The sequence below is a fragment of the Ptychodera flava genome, chromosome 3, assembly GCF_041260155.1.
Source record: "Ptychodera flava strain L36383 chromosome 3, AS_Pfla_20210202, whole genome shotgun sequence".
NCBI lineage: Eukaryota > Metazoa > Hemichordata > Enteropneusta > Ptychoderidae > Ptychodera > Ptychodera flava.
In genome coordinates, this window is record NC_091930.1 from 42172528 (window position 1) to 42192342 (window position 19815).

The window sequence follows — 19815 nt, forward strand, 5'->3', positions numbered from 1 at the left end:
CTATGCAAGAAATTTATGGCACATTTCTTCTCCGCTTTTTGCGTATCTTAGCAAAAACTATTTGTGAGGTCATGGTATTTTAAATACCGCTGTCTTTTGTTTCAGACTTGGTAAAACGTTTTGTTCTGATGGAGACATCTCTCACTGTTCAAAGGCTGACGAATCTACTCAGTTTGACGCTATCAAAAGCTTGTTTCGACACAATGGTCCGAGCGTTGCGGTGCTCGCGGCAATCGCTCGTACCTAAACTGTCTGGCAGATAAAAATACGTATGGGTGATCGCCAGGGTAAATCGAGGGTAACAACCAGCGTATGCGTATCGGAATAAACTAAGACTTGTCAATTATTGTCCACCATCACCGATAAAGGGTCCATAACGGTCCTGCTATGTAATCCACATGTACAACTGTGTGCTGTATATAATATCTCACCCGGTGCTTGACCCAGCGGTCAAAACGTTGCCGTCAGTTAGATCTGCAAGTGTCATCTAAAAAAAACTCAGATCTTGCCTTTTACTTGAACTTTTTGGTCAAAATAGATCAGTAAATACCTCCTATAGATTAGACGAGTAAAAACCTTAAAATTCAGAAATGTTGTATTTAAACGTAGTAGTTACAGCGCTTCCAAGGTGGCATTTGATTTCTAAAGCCACCGCCATTTGTTTAGATGTCATAATGCACCTGTTCTTGCGAATGCGTTACAAAAAAAATGAGTCACGATTTTATTATTTAGTTGTGACTTTTTATCCGACCCATTTTCTTTTATGCTGATTTCTGGTTCCCTTTTGCATGGCGCTACTTTTAATGACTTGTAATTTCCTATTTTGCTATGCTCTGCATTTTTGGCGCCATTTTAAGTTTTGTAAATTGATACGTTTTTTTTTGTTCACCGTCAAACAGACTACATCTTATTTTCATTATTAACTATGTTGTGTTCTATCAAGGGCTTGAAAACCCAGTTTCGGATGAATTGATTTAGAGAAATACAAAGAAACAGAGAAATGACATGAACGTTTCCATTATAGGCCAGGTCCTCGATCCCCCCTATTGCCTACGTACACCTAATTACTAACTGCGCCCTGCAGTTTACCTGTCGTAGTCTGTTTGAAGGATACCAAACTAGGGGCGTCGTTCGTTGGAGGAAATTTACTGCGTGTTTTAGTAACGCTGTTTGGCTCATTCCTGAAAGCGTCGGTCAGAAGTGGAATACAAACTGATGTGAAATGCTCATAATTTATGGTTCAACAATTGTGTAAATTTATATCCTTCTGCACCGAAACCACAAGGCCGGGCCATCTTCCTTCAAGCGCTACAGAACTTGTAGACAGTCGAAAACACGGAGACTACCAGCTGCGACTGAAATATCCTGTAAATACATAGAGTATCTGCTATGTCGTTCTTGTTCAAGTGTCATTTAATTTACCTTCCGGATTTTATTTCTTTCCCCTCTGCAGCAAGCTGTAATGTCGGCCAAGCTGATTATTAAACATTTCGAGTAAACTTTGACCAGTTTTCACGGCCCTTAACCAGCCGTCTAAATGACGGGCTCTAGTAATTTCTGTTGGTATTACGCGGACAGATGTGTCCGCTACTTTTATAATCTGCTGTGAACGGATTCCGACGCCATCTCGTACGTACTGTGCATGCGTCGTGATCGGGCCGGCATGGTCGACTTGCGACTTGCGACCATTCAGTGAGTTCTGCATGAATTGCAAGCTGAAGTACAATATGCTGCCATTCAAGTATGCAGGGCACATATTGTTGTTCAATACCGAGTGCATACCGGACCTGTGAATGCATGGTCATGGTACACTAGTGTAGTCGTTCGGTAAACATGCATGACATTTTGCCCTCTCCTTCGCTGGCAATGGGCAGGTGTTCACCGTGCCACAGAAAAGACGCCAGGGCAAAGGGACAAAGTCTTTATTTGATGTCATCGTCGCCTCAACTTAAAATCGAAAGAGGAGCAATCTTCTTGTAGGAGTGTTCAGATTGTTTGAATTACCATGTCTCCAGTCGTTAGTACAAACCTAGTACAAACCTAGGTCAAGTCTTACAGTTTTGGCAGTGAGGGATTTTCGTTCGCGTTTCATCGCTAATATTGACCATTCCTTATCATCACAAAATACAGAGTCCAACAGTTGATATTTTTTATTTTCTGTGTCAGAAATCATCAGGTGATGGCGTCCATAGATTGGTAACTCACCCTAACCCGTTCTTGCTGACGGATTTGGCAAATCTTGCTGAGGCATTACGCGGTCTTTCTGACGGATTAGGCAATATGGCTCATCAGTCGCGTCAGATGTTAGACGATGCACAATGATAAAACTTAGCTTTCACTTATAACAGAACAAATACATGACACAAAAAAGGGAAAAAACATAAGAAATCTTTACAAAACCAGTGCAAGGTACCAAAGGTTGGTAGTTTGAATCCTTATTAGGAATATAACAATTCAAAATTGTTAGATTGAATAAAATCATTTTAAATAAAATACGCAACAGCACCAAGTAGGACCAAGGCAAAAATTTCAGTAATATTGACCAAAATGGATAGACAGTATATGTGAGCATGCCGGCTTTACATCTCAGCTAAGGTGAAAGTCACAGAAAATTTCTCTCAATTTCAATAAATTTTAAACGTCCCAGTCGTCTAAATGGGATTTTTTTTTTTTTATTTTTTTTTTTTTGGGGGGGGGGTCATGTAAGGATGTGGTTTTTCTATCACACAGTTGTCTTATAGTCTCATTTGCAGCTACTCCTTGAATATATGTGGAATTATATATTATCGCCTGAATACATGGGTTATGTCCTCGAGAGCAGGTGACAATTTGCCCGACGCCAGGAGCACTACCACAGTTAACGCTATATGACATTTAGTTACGTGCAGGGCAGTGTCAAACAATTTTACCATTATCGACCAGCGTCAAACAGATTTTAACGAAAGTCAAAATAGCATTGCGCGCATCTAGCGTTAAGCGTCTACTTTGACGTCGAAAACTCCGAAGGGTTTCACTGGCATGGATAACCATGGAAACCGGTCAGTACATCTTTCACCTGCCCTCTAACTCCCCGGATGTTCCTACTCAAATCAATGCACTGAATTGCACGCACATCAAGGCATGTAATAAAAATCCTACCGAACAAGTGGTTTGAGTGGAGTTTTGACACCTACCTCAAAAAGGGTTGGGGAGGGAATGCGTCATGCAACATCATTTCCAGGTGTAGACATTTCACTTGCCGCGTGGTGTTGTGGTACTACAGACCGAATGTATGCAACGCGAAGTCTCTTCTCTTATAGTCTTATTTGCGCCTACTCCATCGTTCCTAGATCGAACACCTTTCGGCAATATTTTGCAAAAGCTCGGCCAAGTCCCACGCATCATTGCTGGTAGCCTGTCGCAGGGGACTCACCGTAAGACTAAGGGTGAAGACTCTGCCAAGGAAGCGAGCGTTGACTTCAAGCGCAATGAACTGTCACGTGATTTTAAGTAGTGACGTCATGCCTTCGCGACATTTTGAAGCAGAAAGGTGCTTTCTGTCTGTCGACTAAAATTGCTTCGGATATCGTACTCAGTTTTCAGCCAGCCTTGTTCTTTGTGCGATAGGAAAATTGTGAATAAGTAACTGTATGATCTTAAGTCCTGTGAGAGCGAAAACAGCGCCAAGAAGGTGTTACCAAGAACGAGGTAAGCAATGACAACCTTTGACAATATGTTAAAATCGCTGTACCGAACACACCTTGAACGCGCATAGGATCTCTCCATGATCGTCTGAGTCTGCTGTACTGTCACCGTCAATGCGTTGTCCGTTGTTTTTGTTAAAAAAAAGACGTTTTCTTGTCCTATGCCCCACATTATGTTAAAGTGCCTACTGTACAGTGTACACTTGTCGACGCAGCGTGCGTTTGCGTATAAATCCCTGGTGTTTAGTGCGTGACGATTGGATGCTGAATTCTAGACCTGACAACAACCCGCTTTAGTGGACAAAAACAACTGCGTATGACACACAATCTGGCTCGTTTTTGAAGGCTAATGTTTAAAAAAATACTTTTTCTCGCGAAGAAAAATTATTGTAGTTGTTTCCTGTAACACACAACACACAAACTTATATTATGAAAGGTCACCATAATAGTGTTGTGCCTTCATGATTTCTATATCATGCAGTGCCCAAGGTCTGTGGGCGTATTTGAATTAAATTAAAGTAATATATTCTTGCTGGCTGTTGCGTAGAGATAGCGGGGTGAACGCGTTAACGTTGGCCCACAGTAAATACCTCAGAGAGAAGCCATGTGACTGGGGGCCAGTCTAATTCCACCGCGGCTTCTCCGCTTCATGGCACGCAAAGCGTCGAAAATCCCTGAGCTTTTTTGATAGGCCATTTGTCGAAACGAGAGACGCAACGAGGCTAGTTTCATTTCTTGCTTGTTCCTCAAAATGTCACCCGTGCTCGGTCTACAGTCTATCACTTTTGTGGGAGGTGAACTTTGTACATACATTTGTGGCCTGACACCATGTCACCATGCGCCTCAGAGATATATGTTTGGACTCTCGATTGCTCTCAAGACTTTTCTGCTCTATTGATTGTTTTTGCTCATTTGAAAACTCTTAGAGTAAGAAAAAATTCACCGTCATAGTGGTGGCCATTTTGAATTTCAACTGTCAGGATATCGTAGGAAGTTTCTTTCTGTAGTACCAAACTTTGTTGTTTTATTCTTGGCTTGAGAAGTTAATTGATGTTTGAAAGTATTGTTGAGGTAAATTTGAGGAAAAATTGAAGTCTTTCACTTTCGAGACGCGTACACCTAAAATCACTTTTTTATAAATTGGCGGTAAAAACGTGCAATATGCATATTTTGCAGACGCTACGCTTTAAACTGTGGTTTGTATATCATGTCATTCGAATGCTCCACAAACGGTAATAAATAGCACCGAAAGACAAGGAGACTGCTGTCCGATACAATTTTCAAATCAGTGCTCGTCGCCCTCAGGACCTTGTTCAGAAACCCGTTGAAAAAAGGTTGCCTGCTCGTTGGCTGTCGTTAGCTCGACTAACCTGTGGGCAAGGTTCAAAGTTGTTGTGTTTCCGTATAACCCTATACATGACAGGACTTTGATAAAACAATTATGTTAATTCGGCAGAGTCGAGGGTCTCTCCGTTTTTAAATGTTTTCTTCGGAAGCTACTTGCAGCTCTTTTAGGACTTCCAATATTGGGGGAAAAGGTTTCACTAACACAGTTCTATATAATGTAAATGGTAACTGACTTAGTTGATTTTCTTTAGGTAGAACCGTGACGCGCAGATATGCGGACTCTCAAACTTTATAATTTATATAGAAGTTCATTGGTGTCAGGTCGGCAGTAAACTGTTATCTTTAGAGGGCAATATTCTACACACCAAGTTTGTAGTTGTTATTTTTTTAATTCTTCATTCAAAGATCAATATAAATTGATGATTGAATCAAGATCAATAACATAATGTGTGTAATCTTAGTTGTCCAGTGTATCTAACTGGAATTCATGTGCCACTTAAAGGACAACGGAACTTTTCAGTCGTGTGCACATGCGTTATGTTGTAAATTAACAACTTTCATGAAAGCTGTATGACCTGTAACCCTGATTTATTGTCGGTAGACCAATTATTTCACTGAAAAGTCTGCACCAGCAAACACAAATACTGGATTACCACATGGTGTCCATTTCCTTCCTAAATAATAAATTGGAGTTTTTTCTCAAAGCGCAATGTCAATTTTTATGTCAGCTTCCATTGAAACGGAAGAGGACGTTAAGTAATCGAGGAGTCATAACAATAGCCCTTTTCAGTCTCATGGGTGATAATGTTGAGGCACACATACCGAAAAATATCCTCCTTCTTGAAATTCAAATTGAAGGCAGGCCATTCAAAATGGAGAGTGGAAATGGCGCGCAACGTTTATGCACAGAGTTATTTTCGTTTAGTTCGTGCAGTTAGCAGGTTTTAGGACGGCATTAATTGTATTTGTAGAGAGAATGGCTGAACAAGCTAATTTTGTAGTTTTTTTTTAATTCGCCTTTCAATGATTTATATGCATTGATGATTGAATCAAGAACATTGTGTGAACTTAGTTGCCCAGTGTATCTACCATGGTTTCATGTGCAACGTAAAGAAAAATGGAACTTTTCAGTCGTGTGCATACATGCGTTATGATGTAAATGAACAACTCTCATAAAAGCTCTACGACCTTTTACCGTGATTTATTGTTGGCAGGAACCTATCATTTCAACTAAAAGTCTGTACAAGCAAACACATAAACTGGATTACCACGTGGTGTCCATTTCTTTCCAAACAATAAATTGGAGGTTTTTTCAAAGCGAAATGCCAACTATTATTGTTAGCTTCCTTTGAACTTTATTGGGACGTAAAGTAGTCGTGGAGTCACAACTATAGCCCTTTTCAGACTTGTGAGTGATAATTTTGATGACAGTATATGCTTACAGGATTGAGTTGAAGGTATAAAAACTTGACCTCTACTGTCGTCTTCAATCAGTGACCGGGGTAACCATGTTCCGATAATTTTTTCTTCCTCGTTTCACATGTCGTGTTTTATCAGATAAACCACAGTAACAAAGTACCCAAAGTGAAACAAAACTACTCCCTAGCTACAAGGCGACCTGCTTGGGAGAATATAACTTGCGAGCGAAAGACAATAAACACGACAGAGGAAGGGAGATCAGATTATGATTGTGTTGTATTTATAGCAGTGCCGCACAAAGAATGATACACATATGTCTTTCAGAGAATCTATTTCATTTGCCAAATCCCCTGGAGAGAATGTCTTTACGTGTACGTTTAATAATCACCAATCACCCATCTTTTATCTTTAAGAATCATTTGTTAACCTGTGCAAGAAAAACGAGGTTATATTGCGTCCCGACTCCCTGCGAGCCTACCTGCTACTGCAGGCCGTCTACTTTACACAGCGATTCTGTACACCGTGACAATGCATGTCGACTAACTTGATTTAGCTGTTGTACTTCATCACCTTATTTGACCCTGTGTCAAAGGTAGGGGGTTAAAAGCACGCGATTTGTGTGAAACGGCTGTAAAATTGAGGTCACATCTCTCCTGTTTAACTTTGAATAGGTCCTGTTAATAAAGGGGTGGAAGCGGCTACTCTTCTTAATAATGGGCAGGTCAAACCTGGGTCACGGGCGACAAACAAGTAATTGCCAGTTTACAATACAGTTTGGCCACTCTTAACCTGCCAACTGAAAGGTTTTTTTGTGTAGAAATACAAATACTTGCATATATCTTCGTATAACGTCCGTGCATTTGAAAAAACCTTAGTGCACATATTGCTGACCATTTATCAAAGTGACCACCGATTTTAATTTAGATTTATTGCGAAACTTTTGAAAGACACCTTGAGGAAATTTTGATGGAAAGTTGAAGTCTTTCACTTTAGAGGCACATATACCGAAAAGCGTTCTCTCTCTGGTCCATTTCAATTATGGAGAGTAGAAATGATGTGTAATGTTTATGCACAGAGTTATTTCATCTACTTCATAGTGTATGAAGTTTATAGGTTTCAGGACGGCAGTACAATATTTTACACACCAATTTTGTAGTTGTTATTTTTTTTGTTATTTTTTTAAATTCTTCATTCAAAGATCAATATAAATTGATGATTGAATCAAGATCAATAACATAATGTGTGTAATCTTAGTTGTCCAGTGTATCTAACTTGATTTCTAGTGCCATTTAAAGGACAATGGAACTTTTCAGTCGTGTGCACATGCGTTATGTTGTAAATAAACAACTTTCATGAAAGCTATACGACCTGTAACCCTGATTTATTGTTGACAGGAACCAATTATTTCACTGAAAAGTCTGCACCAGCAAACACACATACTGGAATACCACGTGGTGTCCATTTCTTTCCAAACAATAAATTGGAGTTTTTTTCTCAAAGCGAAATGCCAACTATTATGTTAGCTTCCTTTGAACTTTATTGGGACGTCAAGTAATCGTGGAGTCACAACAATAGCCCTTTTCAGACTGGGAACCTGCGTCCTACACTGCAAGCCGTCTACGTTACACGGCAATTCTGTTCCCCGTGACCATGCATGTCGACTTCCTTGTCTTAGCTAGTGTACTTCATCATCGGCTTTGACCCTGTGTCAAGGGCAGGGGGTTGAAAACACGTGGTTTGTTTGAAACGACTGTTGAATTGAGGTCACATCTCACCGGTTCAGCTTTGAATACGTCGTGTTCATAAAAGTGGTGGAGTCGGGTACTCTTCTTAATAACGGGCAGGTCAAACAGAGTCAAGGCCACAAACAAGTAATTGACAGTTTAGAATACAGGTTGGCCACTCTTAACCTGCCGACTGAAATATTATGATGAAAGAAGTAAATTACTAGTTCCGGAGAATATATGCATGTCATGGGGGGGGGGGGGTTTTGTGTAGAAAAACAAATACTTGCATATATCTTCGTATAACGTCCGTGCATTTGAAAAAAACCTTAGTGCACATATTGTTGACCATTTATCAAAGTGACACCCGATTTTAATTTTAGATTTAGTACGAAACTTTTGAAAGATACCTTGAGGAAATTTTGATCGAAAGTTGAAGTCTGTCACTTTCGAGGCACATATACCGAAAAGTGTCCTCTCTCTGGTCCATTTCAATTATGGAGAGTAGAAATGATGTGTAATGTTTATGCACAGAGTTATTTCATCTACTTCATAGTGTATGAAGTTTATAGGTTTCAGGACGGCAGTACAATATTTTACACACCAATTTTGTAGTTGTTATTTTTTTTAATTCTTCATTCAAAGATCAATATAAATTGGTGATTGAATCAAGATCAATAACATAATGTGTTCAATCGTAGTTGTCCAGTGTATCTAACTTGATTTCATGCGCCACTTAAAGGACAATGGAACTTTTCAGTCGTGTGCACTTGCATTACGTTGTAAATTAACAACTTTCGTGAAAGCTATACGACCTTTAACACTGATTTATTGTTGGCAAGAACCAATTATTTCACCGAAAAGTGAGTACAAGCAAACACACGTACGGGATTTCCACGTGGTGTCCATTTCTTTCAAAACAAAAAATTTGAGTTTTTTTCTCAAAGCGAAATGCCAACCATTATGTTAGCTTCATTTGAACTTTAAGGGACGTAAAGTAATCGAGGAGTCACAAAAATAACCCTTTTCTGTCTCGTGCGTGACAATCTTGATGGCAGTATATGCTTACAGGATTGAGTTGAAGACATTAAAACTTGACCCTGACTTGCGTTTTTCAATCAGTGGCCACGGTAAGGATATTTCGATAAAGCACAGTAACCCAAAGTAACCCAGAGTGAAACAAAAATACCTCCTAGCGGTAAATGGACCTGCTTGGGAGAATACAACTTGTGACCGAAGGACAAAAACAGGACACGTGAAACGAGGAGGGAGATATCAGATTATGATTGCCTTGTATTTATAGCAGTGCAGCACCAAGAATAATGCACTAAATTATGTCTTTCAGAGAATCAGAGAATCTGTTTCATTTGCCAAAGTCGCAGAAGAGAATGTCTTTACAGTATGTTTAAGTATTACCAATCACCCATCCTTTATCTTTAAGAATCATTTGTTTAACTTATGCAAGAAAAAAAACCGACGTTCTATTAGCGTCCCGACTCCCTGTGAACCTGCTTGATAATGCAAGCCGTCTACTTTACACAGCGATTCTGTACACCGTGACCATGCATGTCGACTTCCTTGGTTTAGGTATTGTACTTCACCATCGCCTTTGACCCTCTGTCAAGGGCAAGGGGTTTAAAATACGTGGTTTGTTTGAAACGACTGTTGAATTGAGGTCACATCTCACGGGTTTACCTTTGCATACGTCGTGTTGATAAAGGGGGGTGGAGTCAGCTACACTTCTGAATTGAGGGCAAGTCAAACCGGGTCACGGGCAACAAACAAGTAATTGCCAGTTTAGAATACAGTTTGGCCACTCTTAACCTGCCGACTGAAAGATTATAATGAATGAAGTAAATTACTAGTTCCGGAGAATATATGCATGTCATCGGGGGTTTTTTGTAGAAAAACAAATACTTGCATATATCTTCGTATAACGTCCGTGCACTTGAAAAAACCTTAGTGTACATATTGCTGACCATTTATCAAAGTGACACCCGATTTTAATTTTTGATTTAGTGCGAAACTTTTGAAAGATACCTTGAGGAAATTTTGATCGAAAGTTGAAGTCTTTCACTTTCGAGGCACATATACCGAAAAGCGTTCTCTCTCTGGTCCATTTCCAATGGAGAGGAGAAATGACGTGTAATGTTTATGCTTAGAGTTATTTATCTACTTCATAGTGTATGACGTTTCAGGACAGCAGTAAACTATATTTTTAGAGGGCAATATTCTACACACCAATTTTGTAGTTATTATTCTTTTTTAAATTCTTCATTCAAAGATCAATATAAATTGATGATTGAATCAAAATCAATAGCACAATGTGTGTAATCTTAGTTGTCCAGTGTATCTAACTTGATTTCTAGTGCCATTTAAAGGACAATGGAACTTTTCAGTCGTGTGCACATGCGTTATGTTGTAAATTAACAACTTTCATGAAAGCTATACGACCTGTAACCCTGATGTATTGTTGACAGGAACCAATTATTTCACTGAAAAGTCTGCACCAGCAAACACACATATTGGAATACCACGTGGTGTCCATTTCTTTCAAAACAATAAATTGGAGGTTTTTTCTCAAAGCGAAATGCCAACTATTATATGTTAGCTTCCTTTGAACTTCATTGGGACGTAAAGTAATCGTGGAGTCACAACAATAGCCCTTTTCAGACTGGGAACCTGCGTCCTACACTGCAAGCCGTCTACGTTACACGGCAATTCTGTTCACCGTGACCGTGCATGTCGACTTCCTTGTCTTAGCTAGTGTACTTCATCATCGCCTTTGACTCTGTGTCAAGGGCAGGGGGGTTGAAAACACATGGTTTGTTTAAAATGACTGTTGAATTGAGGTCACATCTCACCGGTTCAGCTTTGAATACGTCGTGTTAATAAAAGTGTTGGAGTCGGGTACTCTTCTGAATTATGGGCAGGTCAAACCGGGTCAAGGCCACAAACAAGTAATTGCCAGTTTCGAAGACAGGTTGGCCACTCTTAACCTGCCAACTGAAAGATTATAATGAATGAAGTAAATTCCTAGTTCCGGAGAATATATGCATGTCGATCGGGGTTTTTTTGTGTAGAAAAACAAATACTTGCATATATCTTCGTATAACGTCCATGCACTTGAAAAAACCTTAGTGTACATATTGCTGAACATTTATCAAAGTGACCCCCGATTTTAATTTTAGATTTTGTACGAAACTTTTGAAAGATACCTCTAGGAAATTTTGATCCAAAGTTGAAGTCTTCACTTTCGAGGCACATATACCGAAAAGCGTTCTCTCTCTGGTCCATTTCAATTATGGAGAGTAGAAATGATGTATAATGTTTATGCACAGAGTTATTTCATCTACTTCATAGTGTATGAAGTTTATAAGTTTCTGGACGGCAGTAAACTATATTTTTAGAGGGAAATATTTTACACACAAATTTGTAGTTGTTATTTTTTTTCAAATTCTTCATTTATAGATCAATATAAATTGGTGATTTAATCAAGATCAATAACATAATGTGTGTAATTGTAGTTGTCCAGTGTATCTAACTTGATTTCATGCGCCACTTAAAGGACAATGGAACTTTTAAGTTGTGCGCACATGCGTTACGTTGCAAATTAACAACTTTCATGAGAGCTATACGACCTTTAACACTGATTTATTGTTGGCAAGAAGCAATTATTTCACCGAAAAGTGAGTATTAGCAAACACACATACGGAATTACCACGTGGAGTCAATTTCTTTCAAACAATAAATTGAAGTTTTGTTTCTCAAAGCGAAATGCCAACTATTATGTTAGCTTCCTTTGAACTTTAATGGACGTAAAGTAATCGAGGAGTCACAAAAATAACCCTTTTCTGTCTCGTGAGTGACAATCTTGATGGTAGTATATGCTTGCCGGATTGAGTTGGAAACATACAAACTTGACCCTTACTTTCGTTTTTCAATCAGTGGCCACGGTAAGGATATTTGATAAAGCACAGTAACACAGTAACCCAAAGTGAAACAAAAATACCTCTTATCCGTAAAGGGACCTGCTGGGGAGAATACAACTTGTGACCGAAGGACAAAAACACGACATGTGAAACGAGGAGGGTAGATTAGATTTTATTGTGCTGTATTTATGGCAGTGAAGCACAAAGAATTATACACATTATTATGTCTTTCAGAGAATCTGTTTCATTTGCCCAAGTCGCAGAAGAGAATTTCTTTACAAGTACGTTTAAGAATCACCAATCACCCATCCTGTATCTTCTAAGAATTTTAAGAATTATCTGTTTAACTACGAAAGAAAAAAAAACATATAGTATTAGCGTCCCGACTATCTGGGAACCTTAGTCCTACACTGCAAGCGGTCTAATTTACACATTGATTCTTTTCACCGTGACTAGCATATCGACTTCCTTGTTTTAGCTAGTGTACTTCATCATCGCCTTTGACTCTCTGTCAAGGGCAGGGGGTTGAAAACACGTGATTTGTTTGAAACGGCTGTTAAATTGAGGTCACATCTCTCCGGTTTAGCTTTGAATATGTCCTGTTAATCAAAGGGGGTGGATAAAGTTGGCTACACTTCTGAATTGCGGGCAGGTCATAGGTCATACCGGGTCACGGTACACAAACAAGTAAGCTTAATTCCAGTGTAGAACACAGGTTGGCCACTCCTAACCTGCCGACTGAAAGATTATAATGAATGAAGGATAGAAGTAAATTACTAGTCCCGGAGAATATATGCATGTCAACATTTCTGTGTACAAATACAAATACTAGCGTATATCTTCGTATAACGTCCGTGCACTTGAAAAAACCTACGTGCACATATTACTGACCATTCGTTTGTGATAGGGTACCCCATATTACGTATACCTCAACTGTTAAACCGATGCGCGCAACGAATATTGCAAACGACTCGTTCTTATTTATTTTCTTCTTGTTGTGGTTTTAGAGGTAAACAACTCTTGTGACTGTTTTTCGCTTAGTTCTTGATTATGAAGACAAGTCAAGCCTACCTCAATATTCTAAGATTATGTGACTTCCAATGAAAATTTTTACAAAAGATGATACATGCATAGAATATGCTCCACATACAAAGTTAAGAAAATGTGCCATTGCCTTGGACCACTAAACACCATTAAACACAATTGGACTGTTGGCTACAATCAACGGGACCTTTCACAGGCAGACAGTGAATGGTTTGGAGGGGACTGCAGGTCAACAACCTCACCATAAGGCTGATCAGCCACAAGGCCGAATTCCAGCGTAGCAGGCGTGGCAACTTGCACAGGTGCAAGATGAGAAAAACAAAAAACAAAAGCTGAGGGCAAGGTAGGAAGGCAGGAAGGGTGGGAAAGGTCGAAGGTCGCGGTCCATAGTGGATGAATCAACGAGGTAGCCTCGTCAAATGACCGTCTCACTTATAACCTTGAACTAAGCTCTTATCAATTCTCTTCTGATCTACCACTTGTGGGAGTTCATTTTTAGCTCACACGTAGGCTAATGTCATAGCGATGTCTGTCTGTCTGTCCGTGTGTGTGGTGTATGTGTGTGTCTGTCTGTCGTTTACACGATAACTCAAAAATGCCTTAACAGATTAAAGTCAGATTTTGTAAAGAGGTACCCTACTTGCAAGAACAGATTAGATTTTGATTAGTGTGGCTTGCATATTAACAAAGTTATGACATATCTTTTTTTCATACAATGGTTCCCTATGGAGACAGTAATGACAATTGTACTGAATAGCATTGGGCAGTGTCAAGTTAATTGATAGCTCATTTGCATATTTTATGAAGTTTTGTAATTAGGCAATAACTCCGAAATAAATGCACCAATGAGGAAATCTGCTGCCGATACCGATCTGACAGATATCTGACTGTGTTGTAAAGCATTTAGTAATGTGGAGTTATTTAAGGGTTCATTTACATATTTAATGAATTTTGTAGTTAGGTATATAACTCTGAAATTACGGCATCAAATTCGGATTAAACCTGCTACAGATGTTGATCTGATAAAAATCTAATTGTGCTAAGAAACATTGAGCAGTGTCAAGTTAATTAAGGGTTCATTAGCATATTTAATGAACTTTATAATTAGTGATATTACTCCAAAAATACAGCATTAAATTTGATGAAATGTGCTACAGATGTTGATCTGATAGATATCTAATTGTACTGAGAAGCATTGGACAGTGTCAAGTTAATTGATAGCTCATTTGCATATTTTATGAAGTTTTGTAATTAGTCATATAACTCCGAAATAACTGCACCAAATTTGATGAAATCTGATGCAGATACTGATCCGACTGATATCTAACTGTGGTGTAAAGGATTTAGTAGTGTGAAGTTAATTAAGGGTTCATTTACATATTAAATGACTTTGTAATTAGGTATATAACTGTAAAACTACTGCACCAAGTTTGGTTAAACCTGCTACAGATATTGATCTGATAAATATCTAATAGTGCTATGAAACATTGAGCAGTGTCAAGTTAATTAAGGGTTCATTTGCATATTTAATGAACTTTGTAAGTAGTGATATTACTCCATAATTACAGCATTAAATTTGATGAAACGTGCTACAGATGTTGATCTAATAGATATCTAATTGTCCCATGAAGCATTGAGCAGTGTCAAGTTAATAAACACCTCATTTGCACATTAAATAAAGTTTTGTAATTAGTGATTTAACCCTGAGTGTACTGTGCGAAAGTTGATGAAACCTGCTACATATAGTGATATAACAGACATCTGATTGTTCTGTGAAGCGTACTACTGTTGATTGAACCTGTTGTGAGCACATTCAGGTCACATCTGATAAAGCTCTTGGTGTAAGAAAAGTTTCTACCGTCTTAGTTTTTCTAATTTTTCCCCATAGAGTTAACACAGGGATGGCGGCCATTTTGAATTTCAAATATCGCGAAATCTTAGATAATTTGTCTCACTAGAACCAAATTTTTGAAGGTGACCCCCGATTTTTATTCTTGCTTTGGTAAGAGAATGGTTGAAAGTTTCATTGAGGATAATTTGATAATCCTTAGAAGAAAAACGTATGACCTCCTCTGGTAAAGACAACGAGCCCCACAAGAACTAGACCAGACAAGTATTCGAACAATTTCAGAGACCGAATGTGTGCATCCCCGAGGCTCATTTAACCTTTTCATTGTAAAAATGGATCGTGTAGTCTTTGAATTCGCAAGGTAAGAAGACAAATATTTGAACAATTTCAGAGACCGAATATCTGTACATGAAGGTCATCCAACCTTATCATCGTAAAAATGGGTCATGTAGACCTCGCATTAGCCTTGTGCCGTAATACCGTCTATTTCCCACAATTCACTTGTTGCAAAGTCACTCGAGTTGCACCTCATGCAGTAGGGCAAAATTAAAAAGTATGCAAATTGAGGTGAAAGAACTGCTTATGCCAAGAATGGCCCCCAGTCGCTTTGCTTTTTTTCGGCAGCAGTTGTTACTGGCTGATGGATCATCGCGTTCACCCTAAACGTGACAGTCTGCTGAAGTTCATTTCTTCATTGTTTTCTGTTTTGATATCTATATACCCACAGACTTGGAGAAAGTCTAAATCATGCCTTGTCCCCTTATTTAACACGACATTTCTGCTTCGTATGTTTTACAGAAGCAGCGGAAATGTGACATTCAAAATAATAAATATTCTGAATAGAAAAATAAATTGGGAAGTGTTTTCTTAGATGAGTTACACAACTAAAGCGACATTATTTGTTACCTGACTATTTGCCCTGCAGTCTGTGCAGGTACGACGAGAAGCAGAAGTGACATTTTTGAAAAGCTTTTGTCTACCATTTCCCGTAATGCCTATGGTCAATGGATTCTCCGTGTCATTATCGTTCAAATTTTGTTTTTGATGTCGAGGGCACAGCTCAGTTTATAGAACCAAGCAAAAGCTGCCACTTCAAAATGACTTACATAATAACGCCGGTATAGTTGTCACTTTTGAAATAATAATTGACAAGTGGATCACTCTCAACAATAAATTTCCAATAAACTCAAGACCACGGAATGTCTTTGAGGCTTTGTTTGACTGTGATCCAGAAACAAAATGGCCGCCAGGCGGCCATTTTGTTTCAATTTTTCACCTCTTGAGCAGTATCTATATCTAGTCCGGTCCTATTAGTGTCAAAGTTGGTGCAGGGTTATGCATGATTTTATCGTCAAATGTAAAGGTGCTCAGGTAAACTGGATTATTAGTAGTAGTTTATCAAATTAAGTTTAGACTTCAGAAAACGCTCAGTGAACTTTATTCTGCTTTGACTGTTCTTAGGGAGAACTTGCAAACTGGCAAGTATCTGAAACAATAAGATCTACTACATGGATAGAAAATATGCTGATCTTTTTTAACATCAATCCTTCTCTATAGATCGAGATTGATGAATGAATGTCAGTGGGAATACCAAAAATAATGACATCTCCAGGACCATCGAAGGACTCATTGCTTGGGGTGAACAAAAAGAAGATCGGAATCATAGTTTGTTTATCATGCCTCTGCCTTATTCCCCTTTATTCCACGATGTATTTGAAAGCCAATAATACAGTTGTTGGACCTTTACATAAAGCCAGAGTAAGTATTCCAACGTTATATTTATTTCATACATATTTCCACCTTAGGGGAGCAATGCTTTGAGGACAGATATTCGGACTAATTATATAATAACAATACTTTGTCACTTTGTTGGCGCATGTTTTGGCTTCAGTCGGGGGAGGGGTGCAAAAAAATAACGAAACATTTTCTCTTCAGTCCCCTTCAATTAACCCTTTGAGCGCCAAAGTCAATTTTTGTCGCCTTTAAAAAATACAGCCCAGTCATTTTTTTCATATTTTTGCCAAACTTTTGATATAAAACTGTAGCCAATGAAATGTGATGTCCATTTGGTTCAAAGTTATCAAAAAAGTACAGAAAATTCATAAAAATTGGTAAAATGCTGCATTAAAATTTTGGTGGGAAAAATACAGCACTCGAAGGGTTAATTGTACTCATGCCCTTTGCATTTTTGATTGTATATATGCATGCATTTATCTATGCACTTGTATATATTGTAAACAAACAGAATGAAGGCGATAAACATTGATATATTGGAAGGAATAATCTTAGTGATAAAATCTTTCATTGTGATTTTGGGGTACTCCATGGCTCTTTCGCAAGCCATTATCCATTTCTTTTTGTTTCGTCCTCTGACGATTGAGCGAATTCATTTAACAGTTCAGGTAGAATGCGCCTCGGGGACATATATTCGGACTCTTAAACTTTTACAATTCTGTTCTGCTATACCACTTGTTTGGTTCATTTTAAAGCTCTTGGTGTAAGAAAACATTTAACCGGCTTAGTTTTTCGAAATTTGATTTTTTTTTTTGTCCAAAGAGTTAACACAGGGATGGCGGCCATTTTGAATTTTAAATATCGGTAAATCTTGGGATGTTTCTTTCTCTAGTACAAAAATTTGCACGGCGATCCCCGATTTTTATTCTTGATTTTGAAAGAGAATAGTTGAAAGATTCCTACGGAAAGTTTTGAGCAAAAGCTTAAATCTTTCACTTTCGAGGCGCATACTAGCTTAAGAGTTACATTCACCTTATCTGTTATTTCTTAATCCATATTTTTCAGAATGGAACAGTCGGCCCATCAATAACCTCTCAATTTCTTGTAAACAATCTCATGGAACTAGGGGACACTTTCTTAACAAATATGGTGCCTCCACCTTCCAGTCTATGCAGTGAAGACGAGTTCCCGGAGAAATTCGTCCTCGAGACTGCTAACAGAATGCAAGAAGGAGACAGCGTCGTCTTAGAAGCTTGTGCACAAAATATATTGACAGTCGGGGCTGTTGGCAAGGATGGACAAAATGTTGCATGTAAGCCATGGGTTGACATATACGGGAGGATAGTTGGGCCAGATCTGGCCACCTATCCCGAAGCTAAGCAGTACAATCTATATTTCAACAAAGTTGAAGTTTCCTACATTCATGGAGGGAATTTTGAAGTGAAAATCCCGCCACTTGAATCCGGGAAATACCTACTTGAAATTCTCCTCGTCCACAAAGGAGCATCAAGGGACCTTGTGTACAACACACTGAAGAGGGTTCCGTGTCTCGATGAACCGCTGGTGAACACCCCGACATCTATCATTATGGTTGACACTGGGAAATGCGCAACGTTGCCTAACTCGACCGCTCTTTGCTTAGAAGGGGATGTCCCTGGTCGATGGGTCACTCTCCCGAGAACTGGGTGCGATGGTATACACTGCGAGGGAAACATTAATGTTCTCGCCAGCTCCAATAGAGTGTGGGCACCATACCGCTGCCACTACAAACTGTACAACTCCCAGGAAACGAAGCAGTGTGTTTCGGGAAAGAACATTTTGTTCATCGGGGACTCAATCACCGAGGAATTAACCAATGAATTAATGCAGATTTATTACTTCAGGCCAAACAAACCACCCTTAATGAAAAGCGGATTGGTCAAAGAAAAAGCATGGGTTGGAAGACCGACGCACTGGACGAAACCCGCGACCGATGGTGGCCGGATCGGGTTCAGCTTTGTGATGGCGACGCCTCTTGGATGTGGAATCAGCTGTGTGGTTGGCAAATCAGACAGCAAACTGCAGCAACTTTTGGCGCCGCACGGCAAGATAGACTTGTTAGTCTTGCTGACGGGCTTACACGACGCGTGCCCGAGGAGGAAGCCCGAGTTCTTCGACGTGTTCGGGGTGTACCAGAGTAAACTAGGTCCGTTTGAAGCCAAGCTGCGCAAGCTCATGGCCAACGACGGCAAGATAATTTGGATTAATTCGCCGGAAGGGAGCGACAGGTCCCGCTGCGACTACCTGTCTAAGCCACGTTTGACACTAATGAACGGTCTCACCAAGAACTTTCTCAGCACCAAGGAAGATATCTCCCTCCTGAATTATTTCGAAATCTCGGGAGCTGTTACTGCGGTAACATCCACAAAGGAATCCGATTCTACAAGAGTAGTTCCGCCGTGAAAAGTTACAATGGATTTGTTTCCCGTATGGTCGCGCATATCATTCTGAACATGTACTGCAACAGACGACCTTGACAAAAAAGGTCGCGCGAGGAAGAAATTAGTTAAAATCAAGTTTGTTTTTTATATGTGCATTCACCGTTTGGCTGATTATTACACGTAAAAATTATATTTTTGTGACAGATTTTTATGAAAACAGGGTCATAAGCTGCTACTATATATGCTCACCGTGGTACCGATACACGTGCATTTTCGTCTACCAAATGTATAAAAAACATGAATTTGCATAATGCACTACTTCCGTAAAGCCGAGAACACGATTTTAAAATATAATGTTGGTAAAAGAGTACTGTCCCAAGTTTGTAAAGGAAATCGAACTGAGCGAACCAGTTCTCTCGGGGGGGGGGGGGGGGGGCACTGCCACAGGCAGGATATAGGCATAATATTCGGCGATTTTGACATCCCCTTATCACCTCCTGCAGACTTGTGATAAGGCAAATGCTTCAAAAATGTGAACTTTTGAACCTTGTTTCTTTTACTCTAACCCAGATTTTGTAAACACTTGACCTATCTTTGCATTCAGTACATTCAGTGTTTTGACAAGCGTTTGACCAAATGCGACCACGCCCTCTTTTAACGGAA

General features: G+C 39.3%; 1 protein-coding gene across 1 annotated transcript; it reads left to right on the forward strand.

Annotated features, from left to right (window-relative positions):
* The first annotated feature begins 3508 nt into the window (after positions 1 to 3508).
* Positions 3509 to 19578, forward strand: LOC139130065 (uncharacterized). The gene is made up of 3 exons (XM_070695784.1): positions 3509 to 3687; positions 16556 to 16756; positions 17798 to 19578. The coding sequence occupies exons 2-3, from the start codon at positions 16574 to 16576 to the stop codon at positions 19172 to 19174; spliced, it is 1560 nt and encodes a 519-aa protein (XP_070551885.1). The 5' UTR covers positions 3509 to 3687; positions 16556 to 16573; the 3' UTR covers positions 19175 to 19578.
* Positions 19579 to 19815: the final 237 nt, after the last annotated feature.

Excerpts from the sequence above, each read along its gene's own strand:
- LOC139130065 (XM_070695784.1), top strand. The coding sequence starts at position 16,574 with ATGTCAGTGGGAATACCAAAAATAATGACATCTCCAGGACCATCGAAG. Across the intron at positions 16,757-17,797 it reads GACCTTTACATAAAGCCAGA|AATGGAACAGTCGGCCCATC; the intron begins GTAAGTATTCCA and ends CATATTTTTCAG.